At 49.1% G+C, this 22,286-nt stretch overlaps 2 protein-coding genes and 4 non-coding genes across 6 annotated transcripts in view; 3 read left to right on the top strand and 3 right to left on the bottom strand.

The window, feature by feature from the left end:
* LOC138242777 (zinc finger protein 271-like) overlaps window positions 1–22,286 on the top strand; it is a 362,720-nt gene that overhangs the window by 50,348 nt on the left and 290,086 nt on the right. The window lies entirely within an intron of this gene.
* On the top strand, window positions 112–1,581 carry LOC138243344 (proteoglycan 3-like). Its single transcript, XM_069198907.1, has 2 exons — window positions 112–432; window positions 1,184–1,581. The coding sequence occupies exons 1-2, from the start codon at window positions 219–221 to the stop codon at window positions 1,579–1,581; spliced, it is 612 nt and encodes a 203-aa protein (XP_069055008.1). The 5' UTR covers window positions 112–218.
* trnav-aac (transfer RNA valine (anticodon AAC)) lies at window positions 13,792–13,864 on the bottom strand. Its single transcript has one exon. It is a non-coding gene; the product is annotated as a tRNA-Val (tRNA).
* Window positions 13,974–14,046, bottom strand: trnaf-gaa (transfer RNA phenylalanine (anticodon GAA)). The gene has a single exon. It is a non-coding gene; the product is annotated as a tRNA-Phe (tRNA).
* Window positions 18,205–18,276, bottom strand: trnat-cgu (transfer RNA threonine (anticodon CGU)). Its single transcript has one exon. It is a non-coding gene; the product is annotated as a tRNA-Thr (tRNA).
* On the top strand, window positions 19,007–19,100 carry trnai-uau (transfer RNA isoleucine (anticodon UAU)). Its single transcript has 2 exons — window positions 19,007–19,044; window positions 19,065–19,100. It is a non-coding gene; the product is annotated as a tRNA-Ile (tRNA).

The following is a 22,286-nucleotide window of genomic DNA, read 5'->3' as shown; positions in this document are numbered from 1 at the left end:
CAGCAGGACTGTGGTGCTACTGTATCTCACAATAGATTTAAACAACCTGACTCTGGAGCGTACAGACCCTTTGAACTGCAATACAGATGGATTTGAGAAACTTACACAACCCATAATTCTGTGTTCCCAGTGCTCTGTCCTCCTGGATCCGGCCTCATCAGGAAGTTCTACTTTGTGGACTCACCCCTGACCTGGCCTCCGTCAACAGCACAGCAGACATGGACACAGTCCTCAACACCACTAACCTGCCCAGTGGCACAGCCTGGATAGGCCTGTACCGAGACTGCAGAGAGAGCTGGCGGTGGTCTGGCGGAGAGGTCGTGACCTTCACCCACTGGAGGAGTCAGCTCCCCTGTGCTGTTCTCAACGCAGCGGGATTCTGGGAGGAGAGAGACTGCAGCGAGGAGGTCTACTTCATATGTGAGAGTCAAGGTGAGACGACACTGCACGCAGGGCTCAATCTGAGATCTGTCTTTAGGTATAGACAGAAAAGAACAGGAAGCAGGAAGAGCTGGGTTGCATGGGCATTCTGGTATCTGTAGTCTCATCTCACTTTGCAGTCATTATGCGATGAGCATTGTATCTTGGGAAACGTAGTCCTAAATTATATGCACTCACATACACGCCAAAGTCAAAATGCACAGACTTCAACACTACCTTTTCCCTGGGATCATCACGTCATGGGAAAAGACCTATCCAGGCCCCTTTTCTTGGAATGTATCTATTAATCTTATTTTCTTTATTACAGTAAGCTGTCACTACTAACGCCTCTTGGCGTGATAGAGCAGTGATCACAAACATCATACAGCATCAGAAAACATAAACTCACCACAAAGATCTCTCCAAATCACAGAGAATGTTATTGTCCTGAAACAAACAAAGGCATGCGATAAAGAGTAGTTTGAAATAAAAACAAAATTCAAGCTACAAATTCATCTGACTGGTATCACTTTATACATGATAAACTGTCATGGGTTCGAGCTCAGGAATTCTGCTGGTACACACAGCTAAAGGCATCACAGCTGAAACGTGTTTCTTGTCTTCTCTTTTCAGGAATAAACCTCTACCTATTTAACTATACACCGGAATGAACAGGAAACAGGAAATGGTGGTGTGCAAAGCACTATGGGATTTGTAGTCTCACAGCTGTACACACCGTTACACCTGATCTTTGTCTTCGCAGGTGGGGCCCAGCAGTACAGCCTGATCAGGGAAAACAAGACCTTCGCTGCAGCCCAGAGACACTGCAGAGAGAGCTGCTCCGACCTGCCCCTGGTGGACAGTGTGGGAGAGTCTGAACAGATCAGGACGACGGCGCAGGGACACGCTGTCTGGATCACTCTGCTCCAGGACGGCTGGGAGTGGTCTGACGGGAGGCGCTCTGGGTTTCGCAACTGGAGTCCTGGGCAGCACAATGGAGGAGGAGCCTTGTACATGGAGATCTATTTAAAAGATAACGTAAATAAAAATAATAATAAAAGAGGTGGCTGGAACGATGCAGGTGGAACATATCCCAGCCCCTTCTTCTGCTACACTGGTGAGTCCAGCCCTGACAGACTGTCCCAGAGCCCCAGGCAGTAGCTCAGGGGGCTGAGTTTGTCTCAGGAGAATCCAGCTTGAGAGAACAGCAGCAGAGAGCTGTATCTCCCTCGTCTGACCTTGGTCTCCCAGCAGCAGCATAGAACTACATCAGGAGCCAATGATGAATTTGGAGACAGAACATCAAGTAAACGACAATTTCAGAATGTACAGAAATCTTATTTCTATATGTATTTTATTTACAGCTACAGACTCCTCTGAGCAGTACCACTTCATACGCTATAAACTGACATGGGTTCGAGCTCAGGAATACTGTCGGTACAATCACACAGACCTGGTCACTGTGTTCACTGAGGAGCAGCAGAGGCAACTTCTCAGCCTCACAAACACTGGTGAAGCAGACGGAGCCTGGATTGGTCTGTATAATAGCACACAGAGTGACCCAGGGTCTGGGGGAGCTGCAGGGAGCCCCTACACTCAAACCCAGGGGCGCGTCGGTGTGCTGATGGACTCTGAGGGAGGATGGGAAGAGAGAGACTGTCAGGAGAGAAACTACTTCATGTGTCTCAACAACACAGGTAAGAGGACAGTCCATCACTCCAGTGTCTCACTGACGTCTCTCTGCTCTGAATCAGAGAAACGCTTCACCACTGTCACTCGACACAGGTAAGAGGACAGTCCATCACACCAGTATCTCACTGACATTTTGACTCACTGATACATTTTCTTGTCTGCTCAGAGCGCAGTGACGTCACCCTGATTGAACTCAACCAGACCTGGACTGAAGCCCAGAGTCTCTGCAGACAGAAGCACACAGAGCTGGTCAGTGTGAGGAGCCAGAGTGAGAATGAGGAGGTTTGGAGGTCAGCGCGGGGTCACAGGGTGTGGATCGGCCTGTACAACGAGCCCTGGAAGTGTTCAGACCAGGGGGCGTCCAGCTTCAGGAACTGGGCAGGAGGGCAGCCTGGGTCAGCAGGTGGACAGAGATGTGCGCAGGTGGACCTGCAGGGCAGCCCGAGAGGCAGATGGACAGAGACAGACTGCAGTGAGATCAGACCCTTCTTCTGTCACTGGGGTGAGGACGGCTCCGTTTTCCACTTGGGTTCGTGTCCGGAAGGGGCGTCTGGGGACCCTACAGAGACACAGATTCAGAATTTGTATCTCTCTCTTCCAGACAGCAGAGAGCTCGTCCTGGTGAGAGAGGAGAAGTCCTGGGCTGAGGCCCTGGATCACTGTCAGACTCACCACACTGGCCTGGCGTATATCCAGTCACACCAGGAGCAGAGCTACGCTGCTGAAGAGGCCCAGTCTGCTGAGTCCACTCTGGTCTTGCTGGGCCTGAGGCAGAACCGAGTCTCGGGGTCCTGGTTCTGGGCGAACGAGGCTCCCCTGGTCTATCAGAATTGGGGCGCAGGGGGAGCCCCGGGCCGGCCTACTTCCATCCCCTGTGGAGCCCTGGACAGAGACAGAGGGGGCTCTGGACTAACCGCAGCTGTGAGGAGCAGCTGAGTTTCCTCTGCTCCAGAGGTACTGAGGGCGACTCCCTGTTCTGCACATGTTTGACCAGCAGGTGGCGACAGCAGAGCCGTCTGCTCTCAGACCAGGCCTCTCGCTTGACCGCTGAGCGAGGAGAGATCTGCGCTCGATCTCACACTCCAGTGTAGAACCAGGAGACTGTCGGCCTTGTTAGTGACCCCACACCCCCCGACTGCAGGCCGGCCCCCCTCCTCTCCCCCTCTCACACCTGCATCAGGGGTGAACCAGTGGGCACGGCTGGTGAATACCAGTGTTGAGGGACTGCTCTGGACTGCAAGTCAAATGTGGTGGCAAACGTTGATTCAATTTTCAAACTGGGGCAACAGCGCTCATTCTCTGTCTCCCTCTCTCTCGGGTGTCTCTCTGTCCTGCAACGCCTGTCGCCCCAGATCCACAGAGGAGGACGGGGAAGAGGACCATCCTGAGGCTGAAGATCGCCGGGAGCAGACAGCAGATTCAGAACGACGCCGAGACGAAACACAGACTCCTGGAGCAGGTAGGCGGGAGCCCCTTCTGGGAGCTGAGTGTGTCTGGTGTGTGACTGGGGTTCCCCCAGGAAGGGAGCGTTTCAGACTCCGAGGAGGGCGTCCGCGACGAGCCAGACTGTTCCAGATGTCGACAGGTGGGCTATAAAGGGAACCTTCCTGTCCCTGATCCTCAGGGATTCAGATCAAGGGCTCAGCAGGAGAGACGGAGCAGATCTGCTCTGCGACACGATGTTTCACAGCTCGAACCCGTGTTGCTCGAATCCAGGGGTGTTAGCGCTGTGTCTGAGGCGCACGCTGCCGCTGTGTGAGCTGTCCTACAGTGCCGCATGCCTGAGTGTTGAGTCACTGCACACAGCTCAGTCCGTCTGTGTCTGCAGATGGATGACCTGTTGGCCCAGCAGGGTCTCCTGGGGAACCACACCCTGCGCTGGAGGGAGCAGCCGGACGGACGGGTTTTCTGCCCGGCAGAAGTGGGAGGAGGTGAGTCTGAGACCCTCCCGCCCGAGACAGGACCCTCCCGCCCGAGACAGGACCCGCTGCCCGAGACAGGACCCTCCTGCCCAAGACAGGACTCGCTGCCTGAGACGTGATCTGCTGCTTCTGACAGGACCTGTTGTCGCTGCCATGAGCTCCTGCACAGACCCCTGTGGCCTATATAGTGTGTGTGGTGTCCAGCTCCGTCAGTACAGTGTGCGTGTGGTGTCAGTACAGTGTATGTGTGTGTGTGTGTGTGTGGTGTCCAGCTCTGTCAGTCCAGTGTGTGGGTGTGTGTGGGTGTGGGTGATGTCCAGCTCTATCTCTGCTCTGAGTGTCTAACTCTGCTGTCGTGTGTTTTGTCCACAGACCAGTGTGTGTCCAGTTTAGACTCGGAGCCAGTCTGACAGCAGAGTGTCCAGTCCAGGCAGTGTGGGACTGCTCGGAGACTCTAGCCTTCTTCACACAACTCTGTGGGCTTCGAGTGATACTGCACCTGTCAAACATGGTCTTTCTTTTAGATCTCATTTGCTTTCATTATACTGCATTTAGAGAAACTACAGAAGTTCAGCAGCATGAACATGTTATTTCATCAACATCCTGATAAAACTGCTGTTGAACTGACTCACATTCTGTACTTCTGTACGGCACAGAATTCACTGCGCTTATAAAAAGATGTCAAGTTAAAAAGACGTCAAGTTAAAAAGATGTCAGGTTCCCTTCTTTCTAATAAAAGCGCCTGTCACACTGAGCGAGAGGACGTTCTGGGTGGTTTTCTGACTTGAAGCTTGTTAAAAGTCCAGCAGTGAAGTGTCTGGATGCCATTCCACTCGAGTTTGCATCTGTGGAAACGTGAGTGTTGGGGTGTGTTCAGCTGCAGGTTGTTCTCCAGCAGGGTTAATGGCTCTGCGGTGTTGTGAACTGACACGCAGCCCAGTGTCTCCCCCAGAGATGAATCCTGCAGCAGCACCAAGCGCCCTGGGAGAGTCACTCAGGTCAGAGGTCACAACCTCTGTTTGCCCTCTGCATTTCCTCCACAGACTGGGGGGACAGTGTGACACCTCCTGATGTGTTTTTTGTGCATTGTGTGTATTCTACAGTGTGATCTGGGTGTTTGTGGTGTGTTGCTGGTGCAGAACAATCACTATGAGTCTCCCAGGTGGGGTAACTGGTGCAGAATGATCACTGTGTGTCTCCCAGGTGGGGTTACTGGTGCAGAATGATCACTGTGCGTCTCCCAGGTGGGGCTGCTGGTGCAGAATGATCTCTGTGCGTCTCCCAGGGGGGGTTACTGGTGCAGACTCCACAGCGCCAGCAGTACCGCCTGCAGCCACCAGAGGGAGACATTCCTGTCCGCTCTCACAGCGGATCAGCTGTCACACTGCTCACAGTGTGTGTGTCCTGTGATGGACTGGTGTCCTGTCCAGGGTGTGTGTGTGTCCTGTGATGGACTGGTGTTCTGTCCAGGGTGTGTGAGTGTGTGTCTGTGTCTACACCTGTAGCGGCTGCACTGAAGCCACACCCACAGAAAACAAAAGCAGAGCAGCACCGAGCAGATTTTCACAACTGTAGGACCTGTTCAAGCGGATGAGCTGGTCTGAAGAGGCCGGATTCTCATTTCCGGAGAAACACGACACGGAAAGAACACGCCTGAGGACCTGTTGAAGTGCATAACACATTTCTTAAGAAAAAAACAGAGAAAGTACATAAGTAGTGATTTGCAAATAATAATAATTGCTTACACTTATATAGCGCTTTTCTGGACACTCCACTCAAAGCGCTGCACAGGGAATGGGGAATCCCACTACCGCCACCAATGTACAGCCCCCACCTGGATGATGCGACGGCAGCCATAGTGCGCCAGAACACTCCCCACACACCAGCTCTCAGTGGGGAGGAGAGCAGAGGGATGAAGCCAGTTCAGAGAGGGGGTTTATTAGGAGGCCATGATTGGTAAGGGCCAATGGGAAATTTGGCTAGGACGCCGGGGTAACACCCCTACTCTTTTCGAGAAACACCCCGGGATTGTTAATGACCACAGAGAGTCAGGACCTCGGTTTTACGTCTCATCCGAAGGACGGCGCCTCTTTACAGTCCAGTGTCCCCTGTCACTATACTGGGGCATCAGGACCCACACAGACTGCCCCCTGCTGGCCCCACTAACACCTCTTCCAGCAGCAGCCTTAGTTTTTCCCAGGAGTCTCCCCTCCAGGTACTGGCCAGGCTCACTCCTGCTGAGCTCTAGTGGGGGGGCTGCCAGCTGGGAGCTGCAGGGTGAGATGGCTGCCGGCTGTACATACAGGGAGCCGTCGTCAGCGTTGGGCCAGTGAGGCCAGTGTTGTCGTCGCTGTCCCCTCGAAGCAATTCAGACTTGAGATGAAAGCAGTGCAGAAAGAAGCACGTAGCGGTCAGTGTGTGTGTGTGCAGAGGGACAAACAGTTCTCTCCCAGTGAGACTCGGAGATAAACTCAGGAAACCGCAGTCACCGCTGTCGCAGCAGCCTGAGTGATGAAAAGGCCTCAGAGCTGAAGAGAGGACTTCGAACCCGCTGCAAGGCCGCAGGCCCTCCATCAGTTCCACTGGTGACTCTGGACGGCCATCCCTGTGGTAGGACGCAGGGAGCGCCGGGAGTCCGCAAAGGAAACTGCATTGCAAACAATACTTTACGCAGAGGGGGGTGGGGGTGGGGAACAAGCCGCCCAGTCCGTGTGGTTGAAGCCGATACCCTGGCTCCTCTCCAGACACAGCTGGGTGAGCTCCTCCAGTCAGGACAGGAGGCTCTACTGTACACAGAGGGGGGTGGGGGTGGGGAACAAGCTGCCCAGCCCTGTGGTTGAAGCCGATACCCCGGCTTCTCTCCAGACACAGCTGGGTGAGCTCCTCCAGTCAGGACAGGAGGCTCTACTGTACACAGAGGATGGCGGGGGTGTGGAACAACTCCTTTGTTCGGGGCCTTGGGGCATTCTTGTTGTGAAAGGCGCTTTATAAAAAAACTGAATTGAAATTGAATCATACAGGTTTGGGTTTTTCGGAGATCTTGTCAGAGATCTTGTCTGACGTGCCCGTTTCAAAAACGTAGCGACACTCCTCACGTCCGAGCGCCGCCGGTCTGTGACGTAACGTATGCTTACACAACCATGACGGTTTCATCATGGACAGCACGAAAGCCCGAAAAGTGGTTGACGTTTTAATTTGGCAACGCCACGATGGATCCCAGTTTTTTTTTTTATTTTGGAGGCCAAAGAGGACAAAAAAGGAAATGTCCGGAGGTGGATCGATGGTCATCTCTGCGGTTGTTCTGATGTTCTGGAAAAAAACAAAACAAAAAAAAACGGCTCGCTTGCCCGGTCGTGTAGTGTTTCCACACCCCACGCAAATCAACTTCTCTTCGCCCCCGGGGGCTCGTCGCCCGCCGCACCCCTCTCACGTGATAGGGGCTTCCCCCGGCTGTGACGTACTTACCCCACCCCCTTCGGCCAACGTCATACCGAAGGTCGCGCTTCGGGCCGCGGCGATGTTGACGGACTGTCTTGTAGCGTGAGAAGGATTTAAATTTCGACTTAAGGAGTTGGCCATCGTTATATTTCGCGAGGTATAATACGGGGGGGGGGAAGAACATTTATATTTATCAACCTATTAGTAATACTGGGTGGATGTCATGTTCCCCAAAGTTCAGTGCCTCTCTCTAATAAAGTAGAAACGCGACATTAAACTCCGTTCGAAACGGGAGAAATCACCAGGACACGATCCAACTGACGTCCGGAAAAGAAAAAAAGAACTCCTATTCCCATTTGTGATGACCCCGTCGTGTTTTTCCCGGTGTGCGCTTATCTTTCGGAGACCGTTTCTCTCTGGTGTTGTTTTGCTGTTGGAATAAATGCCGAGGTGACCCTTCTGTGTGGAGTCTGCGTGTTCTCTCCAGCGGGTCGTTTCCTCCACCGCAGGGGCTGGTCAAACCGGGGTCTTCCAGTCGTCACAGAAGTGTGTGTCGTTTTGGGTGGTGGGGGGGGTGCATCGGGGATACTGCGCCCCGAGAGGGTGGCCTCTCACCTTCCCGGACGATGGGAGAAGACCTGTACCTTCACGAGTCCGGGTTGTGAAAACTTCTTCTGGCAGTTCAAAACGTTTCTAAGAGACTACAGAGCTACCCTGTTTTCCATTTCTATCGTGTATTATTATACAGTCATAAGTATATGTACTGATCACAGAGTCCCCCTCTCACTGCCAGAACTGAAGCCCAGTGCAGCACGAATAATAATAATAATTAATAAGTCTGGACCCTCCCCTCAGAGCTCTTCCCAGGTCAGGGTGATCCCCTCCAGCCCCCCCAGTGTGCAGCCCCCACCTGGATGATGCTCCAGTCCGCTCAGCACACAGCAGCTCTCAGTGGGGAGGAGAGCAGAGGGATGGAGCCAGTTCAGAGAGGGGGGGTGATAAGGAGGCCATGATGGGTAAAGACCAGGGGGGGAATCAGGCCAGGACACTGGGGTAACACCCCTACTCTTCTCCAGAGACACCCCGGGATTGTTAATGAGCACAGAGAATCAGGACCTCGGTTTGACGTCTCATCCGAAGGACAGCGCCTGTTTACAGTCCAGTGTCCCCCTTCACTATACTGGGGCATCAGGACCCACACAGACCGCAGGGTGAGAGCACCCCCTGCTGGCCCCACTCACACCTCTCCCAGCAGCAACCCTGGGGGGGGGGGGGGGGGAGGGAAAAAACCAAACGCTAAACAGATTTTTTTTTTTTTAAATTTATTGATGCTTTACAAAAGTCCAGTCCAGTCTGGTGTCCCTCAGCTCCAGTCCAATCCAGTTTGGTGTCCCTCAGCTCCAGTCCAGTCCAGTCTGGGGCCCCTCAGCTCCAGTCCAGTCCAGTCTGGTGTCCCTCAGCTCCAGTCCAGTCCAGTCTGGGGCCCCTCAGCTCCAGTCCAGTCTGGTGTCCCTCAGCTCCAGTCCAATCCAGTCTGGTGTCCCTCAGCTCCAGTCCAGTCCAGTCTGGTGCCCCTCAGCTCCAGTGCAGTCCAGACTGGGGTCCCTCAGCTTCGGTCCAGCACAGTCTCGGGTCCCTCAGGTTCGGTCCAGCACAGACTGGGGTCCCTCAGCTTCGGTCCAGTCCAGACTGGGGCCCCTCAGCTCCAGTCCAGTCCAGTCTGGGGCACCTTAGCTCCAGTCCAGTCCAGTCTGGTGTCCCTCAGCTTCGGTCCAGTCCAGTCTGGGGTCCCTCAGCTTCGGTCCAGCACAGTCTGGGGTCCCTCAGCTTCGGTCCAGCACAGACTGGTGTCCCTCAGCTTTGGTCCAGCACAGTCTGTTGTCCCTCAGCTTCGGCCCAGCACAGACTGGAGTCCCTCAGCTTCGGTCCAGCACAGACTGGGGTCCCTCAGCTTCGGTCCAGCACAGTCTGGGGTCCCTCAGCTTCAGTCCAGACTGGGGTCCCTCAGCTTCGGTCCAGCACAGTCTGGGGTCCCTCAGCTCCGGTCCAGTCCAGCCTATTGTCCCTAGGCTCCAGTCCCGTCGTCTGGTGTCCCTCAGCTCCGGTCCAGTCCAGTGCAGTCCAGTCCAGTCCAGTCCAGATCTTAGCAGGCACAGAACCAGGAAAGGAACCTGGAAAGAATATTGTTATTGCAGGTGTGAGGGACACAGACACAGACGTCACCATGACATCAAACAGCAAGAGGAGACTCTTCCTTGAATCACAGACACGACCGGGCGGCGCCCCCCTGTCTGCTCACCTGCACCTCCTCTTCCTCTTCTTGTCCTTCCCGGCATCCTGCTCCTCCTCTCCCTCGCTCTTCCTCTCCTGAGCTACGGTCTCCGCCGCCTCCATCGGCTCGTCCTGATCTTCTGTCTCCACTGACACGCAGCTCAGGGACTTCAAAAAGACGCAACAGCGCTTCTGAAGCAGAGACAGGAGAGTCACTTTAAGAGTTGGACTGGACACTCCAGGACATGAACACTGCACTGAGAGAGAGAGGGGTTCATACAGACACACTGACTAGACACTCCAGGACATGAACACTGCACTGAGAGAGAGAGGGGTTCATACAGACACCCTGACTGGACACTGACTGGACACTGGACAGGAGTAAAGAGAGGATCAGAGCATTACCCACCTTCTTTTTCTTCTGTCTCACAGGAGATGCTGATTGGACCTCCTCCAGCTGGAGTCCGAGGAGGGAGAGAGGGGGCAGGAGAGGGACAGCACAGGGAGAGAAAGAGAGAGACAGGTGAGTCAAGTGTCCCAAGAGCACAGAGACTCTGCTGAGATCACACTCGCAGTGAGTGAGCCTGGGTGTAGCCCACTAATACTGACCCACTGGACACCACAGGACAGAGAGGAGGAGGAGGAGAGAGACACACTGCCTGGACACCACAGGACAGAGAGGAGGAGGAGAGAGACACACTGAGGACAGAGAGGAGGAGGAGAGAGACACTGACAGACAGGCAGACAGCAGGCCGAGAGAGAGACACTGAGATCGAGGGACAGACAGACTGACAGACAGGGCTGAAAGAGAGAGACAGAGAGGCAGGGACAGACAGACAGCAGGGTGAGAGAGAGACAGAGATCGAGGGACAATAATTTGGTTTCGAAATTTATTCTGAAAATATACAATCATTCACTCCTGAAAAATGTACAATATTGTAATCAACATATGGCTAATCATCAAAAAAAAAAAAACTGTACTGGGGGACACAGCTGGCTGTGCTGTTCTGGACAGAACACACTGAGGTCCAGTTTCCACCTCCTGCAGGATCAAACAGCACCTCCACTGGCTCTCCAGTGAACAGAGGGACAGAAGGAGAGGCTTCAGGCTGCAGGGTGACAGTGTCTCTGTGAGCTAAAAGACAATCAGGACAGAGGATGATATAAGAACACACTCTGTCAAGAATATAGAGCCCTCTAGTGACCCTACTGTAGACCTGCTTACCACCCACAGTGACGATCACAGTGCTGATACTGCTTCCCTTAAGGTCCCTCACTGTGTAGTTGCCCTGATCAGCTGGAGTGAGGGAGCGGAGTGTCAGAGAGCTGTTCTGCACTGACACTCACTGTTCGTACCTGGGGCCAGGGAGCCCTGCGCTGCTCAGTAAGACTATACGAGATTGGACAGATCGTGCAGGATCAAACAGCACCTCCACTGGACCAGCAGTGTGGAGGGAGAGAGACAGAGAGGCACCAGGCTGCAGGCTATGGACTTCTGAGTGAGCTGAAAAGGGACAGGTAGAAACATGTTGAATATTTAGTTTTACAACAATACCTTGAGTTTGGACTGCGATCAGCTTCATTTTGTATTTCAGCTGTGAAAATGCAATTTCAAAAATGCACGCCCCAGTCATGTTAGGTTCAAGTTACAGTTGCATCACAACTCAATACATTTCCAATTCACTTCAAATGTTGTTTTTGTTTGATCCAGTCTGTCCTCACCTAAAGGAGATACTTACTTTTAACACCATTTATTTCTTCTGGGAGGTTAACTGGCTTCTGAGATAATTGTTCCTGGTGTTTGTGTTGTGTATGCCTTGCAATGGAGGGGTGAGAAGTAATGGACTTATTACATTATAATGAATAATAATTGCTTACACTTATATAGTGCTTTTCTGGACACTCCACTCAAAGCGCTTTGCAGGACATGGGGACTCCCCTCCACCACCACCAATGTGCAGCATCCACCTGGATGATGCGACGGCAGCCATAGTGCACCAGAACGCTCCCCACACACCAGCTATCAGTGGGGAGGAGAGCAGAGTAATGAAGCCAATTCATAAATGGGGGTTATTAGGAGGCCATGATTGGTAAGGGTCAATGGGAAATTTGGCCAGGACACTGGGGTAAAACCCCTACTCTTTTCGAGAAACACCCTGGGATTTTTAATGACCACAGAGAGTCAGGACCTCGGTTTTACGTCTCATCCGAAGGACGGCGCCAGTTTACAGTCCAGTGTCCCCATCACTATACTGGGGCATTAGGACCCACACAGACCGCAGGGTGAGCACCCCCTGCTGGCCCCATTAACACCTCTTCCAGCAGCCACCTTAGTTATTATTGTCGAGAAGGAAAGAATATTAGGAACATGAAAAGGCTGAATGTCTTAAATGCATTTTTTATACTGAAACAGAGAGGCACACACACGTCATTACAAACGCACACCCGCACAGAGACGTCCTCAAGCGCCTTGTTCACAATTATGGGCTCCAACAGGAACAAAAAACGCCAGCCTGACAACTCGAGCATTCAAACCAAGAACCCAAACGTTGGCAGCCTGTGCAGAAAAGCATAAAGAACCACAAGCCTTCTCTTTTGGGAGGAAAAGCACACAGTCCCTCTCTCACACTCCTGATTTCCCTAATAGCTCATTCTTCATCTCTGGCTCCTACATACAGTAAAGCAGCGCTCCGTCTGCTTTGAATAAGCCATAAATCCAAGATTTGTTTTATCTGTTCCTCTTGTCTAGGCCTAGAGCTGCTTTTCATAAAAGAGCTGTTTGCATAAATAGCTAGGGTTACAGCTGAAGACACCAGCTTCATCCCCCAGTGTGTTATACGTCGGGAGCAAGAGAAGAGGGCCAGGCCGTGCCTTTTCATAGATTTTTCTTCTGAAAAGTCGGGTTCTCGGAGGCAGATTTAGCCCCTCATGCAGTGTAGAGAGATAGACACGCCCGCGCGCACAGTTAGAGCTGCACCCTCACAGAGTCAGACCCGCACAGACACGTCCTCTTGTTTAAACAAATACACAAACCTGACGGCGCTCACAATGATCCAGACACACACACACACACACACACACACACACACACACGTGACATCAGCAGTCACTCTCGCACACTGGACCCCAGCTCAGTCCTCACCTCCAGCTCCTGCGAACCGCTTCGAACAAACTGTATTAAGAAAATTAGGTTGCGTTCCGGTAGCAGGCCATCCTGGGCACCAGTGTGAGTTACACACTCATTTGTAAAAGCCCTTCCGCATCGTCGGGCATGCTTCACAGTGCTGGACCTGGGGTGTGGGTGCTGTCTGTGTGGAGTTTGCATGTTCTCTCCCTGGTCTGTGGGGGTTTCCTCCAGGTGCTCCAGTTTCCACCCACAGTCCAGGGACAGGCTGCCACTTTCACTGGGCAGTGCACCGTCGCCGTGGCAGCATGGTGGGTCGGATCTGATTTCAGTCTTTATTTCCTTTTTTAGAGATCCTGTAACCAGGACCTGTTCACTGCCACGACGGACAGGGAAGCACGTCATCACTGGACATCCTCTTACCTCCTGTGGCAAAGGGCAGCTGATGAAGCTTTGTGCTCGCCAGATCATGGCAATCGCCACTCCACCCTGATCCTGGCTCAGCACAGGGCACCTGGTTTCACTCCCTTCAGACTAAAGAGACTCAGTTCCTCCGGCCTGTCAGACTAAAGAGACTCAGTTTCTTCAATCTGTCAGTGTGGGACGCCTACACCAGCTTCGAACGCCTGTACACAATACCGCGGACTGCCTGCCAGACCAAATTCTGGGCTTACAGCAAACCACCCATTACATACACTGGTGTCTTCCCCGGGCCAGAGGAATTCAGGAACTCACGTTTACTCTGTCATCTCAGGCGATTCTCGTCCTGGTCTGTCGGCACAGCCCAATTGCAAATGATCGGCTCCGCGTACAGAAGGAACGTGCGTTTGGTACAAGAGTGCATGAAGGCACCGGAAATACATTGGGAACAAATGACCGGTCGCTCAAGACCTCTGTGAAGTACAGGATCGTGCAAAACGAGGCTGTTTCCGCCCGGTCTTGAACTGGGGACCTTTCGCGTGTTAGGCGAACGTGATAGCCGCTACACTACGGAAACCTGCAGGGACCGCTGCTGGTGTCTCGCTTGCGTTTCGGGCTGAGAAAGGGACGCGTCACTTTAGGCAGGGGGCGCTGGAGAAAGGAACAAAGGGTGCGATGAAACAAAACGCCGAAACCCGGGATTGAACCAGGGACCTTTAGATCTTCAGTCTAACGCTCTCCCAACTGAGCTTTTTCGGCTGTGCGCAAAGCCCGCCGCCACCTGCTCCAGCCTTTCTGTGTTGTGGCATGAGCGCACCAAGAGTAGCGGGAGAGTGTTGCAGGAACGTCACTCAGAAGGAAAGCCACCCAGCTGCGCCCTCTGAGCTCTGTCCAGCGCATCTTCCTCGCATGGACTCCTGCCTGCGACGGGCAGGAAACAATTAGCAAGAACAGAACAACACCCCATGGGTGTCTCATGACCGCACCTTAGGTTGTGACACGTGCAGGTGTGAGGGGTTGCCGGGCTACTTTGGAGCAGAGCTTGGGCGGAGGGGGGGCGGGAAAGCAGACAAAGAGGTGACACCTCAAGGTCTGCACGATCACAGCTCTCCGCCGCCCCAGGCTTCCGCTCGATAAGCTACTGGACACACCTGCTCCTCCTCACACAGACCGTGGAAAAGCCCCCGAGTGGGAGGGCTCTCTCTTCCTCCCAGGAGCTCTTGGACACGATGCACAGACAGAGCGCGGGGAGCCGCCGCCTGCAAACACGGCTCCAGGCAGGACTCCACTCCTGCAGAGGAGATGGGGGCAGCTTAGATCCAGTGCAGAGACCTGATCTGTTGTTGCTGTGTACGCTGTCCTTTCTGTTCTCGGGGTAGGACATCAGGAAGCACATTGAAGCGCTGCGACATGCACTGTACAGATCCCGCCACTACTGGGCCCGATTTCCCTGGATCGAAACCGGGCGGAAACAGGCCCGTTTCGTTTGTTGCCACGCACACTGTTTGGGGATTCGCCTAGCGCTGTGATCGAACAGACCCACTCACCTCTTAGTGTGGCGGGATCTGCACAGTGGATGTCGCAGCGCATCCTGCTTTCACTTCAATGCATGTCCTGATGTACCCTGGTCTCCCGCGTGACAGGTGGGGATATTTGCCACTATACTTACGAGGAAGACATCGCTCTCTGCTTAGTGTGTAAAACACTTACTTGCAGCATTGTGGGTGCTGTGGTTTAAATGCTATTGGTTTGTGAACAGAATACCCCTATCCAAGTACATTGTGCCACATTAAATAAACACACGAGAAAAAGAGATTCAGAACGCAAAGCTGTGTCAGTGTTCTGTGTAAAAAATCGGTTTGAACATCATGGGAGCTGTTTTTAATAAGCTGCTGAGTAAAGAATATTTTAATCTTCCTGCTGTCAGTAGTATTGTGAATATAGTTGACTCTTACCCGAATGAAAACAGAACGTAAAGGAAGGGTTTCAGAATTCAGACAAAGCTTTATTCCCGTGCTTACAGTCTGAGTAATTGGAGACTGCGCTATTCTGTTGCCTATGGTCATATACGGGTTTTTCACATGAAGCCATATTGAACAGTATTTCTCGCGTTGTGAACTTGTGCACACAGCGGTCCCCCGGGTTCCAGTTAGTGCGTAATTACGCATCGATGAAAAACCGGAGGTTTAAAAAAAGATAATTAGCTCACTGATACTTTGATGTAGAGGCTGTGGAAATATCCACATGTCGTGGTCTTTTAAATGCATTTGGTTTGAAGGCGTTCTGTGCTTCCGTTGCGAAGATATGGACAAAAGAATATTCGTGCTTGGTCAAACAAATGTCATATAAACGAAAAAGTAAAGGCTGAGAAAGCATTCACAATGTATTTTATACACAAAGCAAGTATTCTCGCGATTCTAAGAGGTATCGTGTAAACGCTACAGGCGTGCCAAAATCGTTTTCGAACTTCAAGCTAACTTTTCCCCGGTTCTGGAGACCAGACCTCTTCTCTGACGAGAAGAAAAGGTCAGGAGCCGCAGTATTTAATGTAAATAAGAGATTTCATTTTTTTTTCTGTGGCGCAGCTAGTACCAAACACTTAATCTCGGGGTTGTGAATTCGAGCTCCACGCTGGTAAGAAATCATATAGGTTATGATAAATGTACTTTTTTAAATAAAAAGTAATATTATAAAACTTTCTCGATACCAGTTTGCAGGTGACGTTCTTTATAAAAATAATCTTTAGTATGGGATCAATAACCGCGCCTGAACAAATATCGGAAAGAATCGCCTGTCACTAAGGTATTTAAGTAAAGTAGAGATATAATCAGAAAACCTACATATAGGAAATGTTAGTTACTTTGTATGTGCTTTAGCGTTTTCTTTTATATACCGAAAAAAAGGTTCAAGGCGTTATAGTCGCTGTACTCCTCGTAGATAATCTCAACGAAATCACAATACAGTACAGGACACGCAGTGAGGAGCTCACACAACGAATAGTATTGAACATACCAAGCGTAAAGGCACACTGCACATCTGCGAAACATCACATCCTAGTTTAGTTACAGTGAGATTATAGACTGGAAGCTAGGAAGTCTCAGATCACTTTTTTATTAAATGTTCAAGCAAACCCAAATACCTTTGCAAGAGACATTTCAGAATCCCAGTCAAATCCAGTATGATTGCTGGATCCCTCGAATTCGACAATATCACAGATCTGCAGTCCACGTTGTGCAAGACATACCGCCCAGAGCATTTCTAAGACAGGAAATACATTTTCGTTACGAAAAGAGATATACTGTACGTAGAGTGAAATGGTCTGGTACGAGTCCTAAGTTTGAATAGTTCAAAATAGACGAAAAAGGGTAATTACAGACTCTTTCGAAATGTAAGAACATTAAAGCTGTGCGGACCTTATCTTGATTTACCTAGTTTAATCGTTTTCAGAAAGTGTAATTTTATTATTTTATGTACCCTTGACGATTCTACTGATGTTATAAGTGCTCTTGTTTATATTGAATTTATTTTGTTGTTCAAATAAAAAGTAAAAAAAAAAACATTCCGGATGCGTCTGCTGTAGAAATAAAATGACATCAAAGGCGTTGTACTGTACGTAGAGTTCTGAAGCCTGTTCCACAGAAGAACTAGCTGAGATGAAAAGTTCGATATTCTACTGACAGGGCTATTCCCATCAACTCAGTTTCTTTCTGAAACAACGTTTTCCAAGAAAAACTTACACTTTGCAAAATTTGAAATAAAATACTTGCTTAAAAGTGCAGATTATTTTTTTCCCAAAAACTGTAAAAGGAGAAAACCGACCCGTTGGAGTCTCTGTCGTACCATTGCTCAGTGCGGTCAGGTCGGGACTAAAACGATAGTAAGGTGCTGGTTCAAGCACATCTAGGCACGCCTTTCTCACTGTTCCATCGTGAACATCATCTAGAGAAAAAGTGGCATGTAATGTTTAATACATTATTGGCCTTATTAATAATTTGAGGGAATATAAATGCTTTGCATGTATCGAATTACAGCACGTAACAACTGAGTACCTGAGTCGATATCACCGGGCAATTTCCAATAACGACCAACATCAGAAAATTCAAGAAAAATAAGATTCCGTAATGTAGGGCGGGAGAATTCATTTATACTCCTGTTGCATCTTGAGCTAAACTTTTTTTTAAAAAATATGACGCAGATTTGCTCAAGATACTTGTAATCGCCTTAAAGAGAGTTTTCATGAAAACGTACATCGGCTAGCTCTCCACTGTTAATTGACAGAACTTTTGAAGAAACTGTTCTTATATAAGCAACATACAAATGACACATCTTAATGAACATGAAGGGAAATCTATGAAGTCCGTTTCCGCCAGGGAGTAAAAAAAAACGCGCTATGGTATCTCATTGTATGTCCTTTTTTACTTAAAAAAAAGGTCTTCTTTAGCTCGGCTGGCAAGACCTGGGTTCGAGCCAATGCAGTGAGGCACGAACTAGGGTGGGAGCGGCGAGGGCACAAGCCCTAGAACGCGAATCCGTTACGATAACAAAAGGGCAGACATTGAAATATGGGCTATTTCGAAGTCGCAAATGTGAGATATAAAGTAGGAATTCTGAGTTACTAAGTCGCAATTCTGAGTTGCTAAGTCGGAATTCTGAGATACCATAGCGGTTTTTTTTTTTACTCCCTGGCGGAAACGGGCTTCCATAGAAATCCGGGTTGTGAATAACAACTGTCACTACACACGACTGAGTTCTTGAGGCTGGCACCTAAGACAACTCAGCCATCCTGACAAGCAGTGGAGGATGCCCGTTACTTTGTCAAAGGATTATTAACTACTTTTCTTTTCTTATTATTACAGAGATTTCTACATTGCAAGACAATTGACGATTTAGATAAAGGTATATCGTGGCACGCAAACCAGGCACGGACGGGGTTTGAACCCGCGCTCTTCGGTTTACGAAACCGATGCCTTACCACTTGGCCACCGCGCACACAGTTTAGCTTTTTTTCCCATCAAGGCTAATACATTTTGAAAAAAAAAATCTGTGCGCAAATTGCAATGGCAGGAGAAGTAACGAATATAGTTCTTCTGTGGCGCTGGCTTCAGACTCTGCTTATAGCGCCCGTCAAATAAAATAGATATTTTATTTTTACAGGAAGACGCATTCCGAAATGTATCTCTGCAGTTTTAGAAAAGTTTTGAATGGTATATTTTATACAACGCACAAACCGTATTCTAATTGCAGACTGCAGATCTGTGCAGCAATCGTACTACATTTCACTGTGATTCTGAAATACTTCTAGCAAACATATTCAGGTTTCCTTGAACTTTAATAAAAAACTACTTCGCTTTCAGTCTCTGGTGTTACTGTAAAATCGGACGTGATGTTCCGCAGATGTGCAGTGTGCCTTCTTGTCTTATTCAAGTTTACTTGATTTGTGAAACGAAAATACAAACTGGATAGTTTCAGACACATGAAGACTCATAAATGTCACTACAAATGACAAATTTGTAGTGTAAATCCGCCGGGCTGATTTACGTGTCTGACCATCTCTCTCCTCCCACTTCTGCAGTGAGCACTATTTTTTCATTTTCTTCCCTTGTAGTTTCCTCGCTCTTTTACTGTCCCTTTCTCCCACGGAGAGACGGAAAACATGCCGAAATCGTTTTCACCCTGTGTTTGTGCAACGTCAGTGTGTGAAGGGAAAGCAATCTACGTGGCTCCAGTGGCGCAATCGGTCAGCGCGCGGTACTTATACAGCAGTGCACAGCGGAGTCATGCCGAGGTTGTGAGTTCGAGCCTCACCTGGAGCAGTGTGGCCTGTCTTTAGCTACCGAAAGCAACCGTCCACTTTAGATACTGTTACTTATAGGTCGTCCTTAACACCTTATCTAACGGGATTGTAGCTTGTTAGGTGTTTGCTGGAGATCCAGTCTAAATTAACATCAAAGGAACAGGTAAAGGTTTATTCCACGTCACACCCGAAGAAGGGTCCACGTTGTGTTTCCTTCTCCTTTCAGCATGGAATAAACCTATACTTTTTTTATTAGTCCCTATACCTATACTTTTTCCTTTGCCGCTGACGCAGGTCACTACTTAAATTCCCATCAGCTGTGGACCCCCAGCTGATCTCTACACAGATAGATGAGAGATATCTTCTTAGACGAGAGGTCTACTGGGACTAAGGGAGCACGATGGGGTACCGAAGACTTGAAAAAGCTCTCGCATTAGATTCTGTTTTTGTTGTTTCCCAGATTTGTTTTTAATGTTCTTTTTGTTTTGAAGTTGTTCCTTTAAGTATTTGTTTATTTTATTTTCTGTAGTCGTTAGACTACTACAGTGATTTACCTAGGTTCCCGGAAGGCTTCTCACATCGTGGTTGTTGTGTTTTTGGGTTACAAGTATTTTTTTTCTATTGATAGGACCCCACGCATTACTGTGGGACTAGTTAACTTAAGTTCTTACATTGTACCTGAAATTACCACATAAACTACTTCTCTGTTTTTCTTTTTTTTAAATAAAGGCACAAATGATGTTTTTTTTTTCTTGCAGCTGATTGGCAATGACCCTACAACGGGTCATTGCAACGAACGTGGCTGCTGAAATTTGTCAGCAGCTCCATACTAAACCTGTTCTCAATTGCAACAAACCTAAAATAACATATGCTGCCCATTAGATGTTACCGATGTAGGAGACTAACTTAAACCACCTCTTCACAGGGTTTATGTAATTCAGTAGAGGAACAGTTGATCGCATTTGAACTGTTCTGAATGTAGTGGAAATAATATAGTCACAAAGTAACGAACATACGCACCACTTGCTTGAAATATTTACTGTAGCTAAAATTGTTTTCTAGACACCACAACTATTCACAATGAATTTGATGAATACATGTCTTTATTAATAAAAGTGTAATTTATTAATAATTAAGATTAATGTATATCTTTATTAGTAGCTGTATTACCGGTTATGCATGTACAGTCCTTAATATGGGATAGTGAACTTTCAGGTATCCTGGGGAGGTAAGAAAACTGAAATGAAGGAAATACATATTTAAAGGGGGTGTAAGTCTTAAATGTGTTCTGTTACATCTGGGTGTTAACTGAATAGATTGTATTACTTATTGTGATTTGACACATGTCTGTCTCAGGAGACAGCAGAAAAATTGAGGAATTTGCAGGTACAGAAAATAACTTGAACTGAACAGGCAAATGTAAGGTTATGTTAAAGAAAAATAAACTTAGTCACCTTTTTCAACATGATTATTTAAGACAGTTTATCGGAACCGTATCTCTCCTTGATTCTGTGGCTGTGGTCCAACAGTAACGGTGGTGAAACAAGCAGAATGTGCGGAAAGAATTGGAGACGTAACGGGAGACTCATCCAGTCGATAGAAGGGTTGTGTACGCTGAGAAGTGTAGTTTAAAAGCTTAACGAGCCAGGGAGGAGTCAAACCTGCAATCTTCTGAGCCAAAGTCAAACACATTAATCATTGCACCACTGGCTCTGATACCCTAAAGCCACCACTGTGAGCTTTGTGCTACTATTAGTAATACTGTAGCACTCCGGTGTTCACAACAGCCCCCCACCACCAGGAACTCAAACCCAGGCTTCCTGCATCACTCAACAGGGACCTAGCCTGTTGAGCTAAAGAGCAATCTCCCTTCAGTCCTGCGGCTGTGGCCCTGCTATTACAGGGAAGGGCAGTGACATCACCGCTCTGGTAAGCCGGCTCTTACACACTCAATGGTGGCCGTATGCGTTACACTCTCCCCCGCTTAACTCACCAACCTCAGCAAAGGGCTATCCCATCCCACTGCTGACACCAATGTAACGCTCCAGGGTTCACATGGGCATCCTCGCCACTGCCACATCAGGTCAGTCCCCCACCGTCAGGGACTCAAACCCAGACCTCTGGCATCACTCAACAGGGACCCAGCCTGTTGAACTAAAGGGAGACCGTCCCTAAGCTCAAGCGGCTGGGTCCCTGTTGAGCTATGGTGGCGGTCGCAGGTTTGAGTCCCCGACAGTGGGGGGCTGACTTAAGTGGCAATGGCAAGGGTGCCCACCTGAACCCCCAACCATTACAATACTATACATCGCTCCAGTCCAAATTTTCTCAATTAGATTCATGTGCTTTCTACTTGTATTTAGCTACTAGGTCTTTCGTTTGGTCTGTTTTAAAAATAGCATCTCAAACGATTTTATGTGTCATGCTGAAATTCACACACGGGGGATGTCACATGAAAGACAATCACAGATAAGATGTTGCATTTAAAAAGAAATCCAGAGTGGCAGTAGAAAACAAAGCCTTATACACGAGATGCAAGTGCTCTACCACTGAACTAAACTGATAGGCACTTTTGCCTGCAGCTCTTTAATTGAGTTAGGGAGAGTGAAGGGTCTACACAGTGTACAATTTAAAGGTCGAAGCAAGACAATCTGATGCGAGGAGAATTCACAAAACGAGCCTCTGCTTTATCGTTTACTGAGCATTCAATGAACATCTAAGTGAAAGACATATTCACTATTTTCACTTTTTGTTTAAAGAACACTTTTATCACGTTCTGCACTCCCGGTGTTTAACGGTGTTCTTTTCTACACTCCTGATTTGAGGATACCCAGGTAAACAAAATTCCGATATATTGAATAGTATTTATGTTTACATTTATATTCACTCGTGCCAAAAGCTTGTGTTCTCTGCATATATCAGGATGTGGAAAGAGGCCCAATCATATCTGGAGTAGATAGTATTTAGGTCAAAGCTAATTCAAAGTGCATCTCTGGGTGTGTTTGAATTACCTACGTGTTTGACTGAAGGACAAGCTCACGGTGCCATAAAAATTGACACTCGTCATCTTTTCTTCTACATTCACAGGTTTTACGCTAAAGACAAAAAATTTTTTTTTGTCGTTTTCATGCCAGCTGGCACTAATTATTCTGCACTGACAGGGAAGATAAGTATTTTATCTATCACAATATGTGTGGAATTTGTTTTT

The sequence above is a fragment of the Lepisosteus oculatus genome, chromosome 14 (genome assembly GCF_040954835.1).
Source record: "Lepisosteus oculatus isolate fLepOcu1 chromosome 14, fLepOcu1.hap2, whole genome shotgun sequence".
Lineage (NCBI taxonomy): Eukaryota > Metazoa > Chordata > Actinopteri > Semionotiformes > Lepisosteidae > Lepisosteus > Lepisosteus oculatus.
This window is presented reverse-complemented; position numbering and strand designations above follow the sequence as displayed.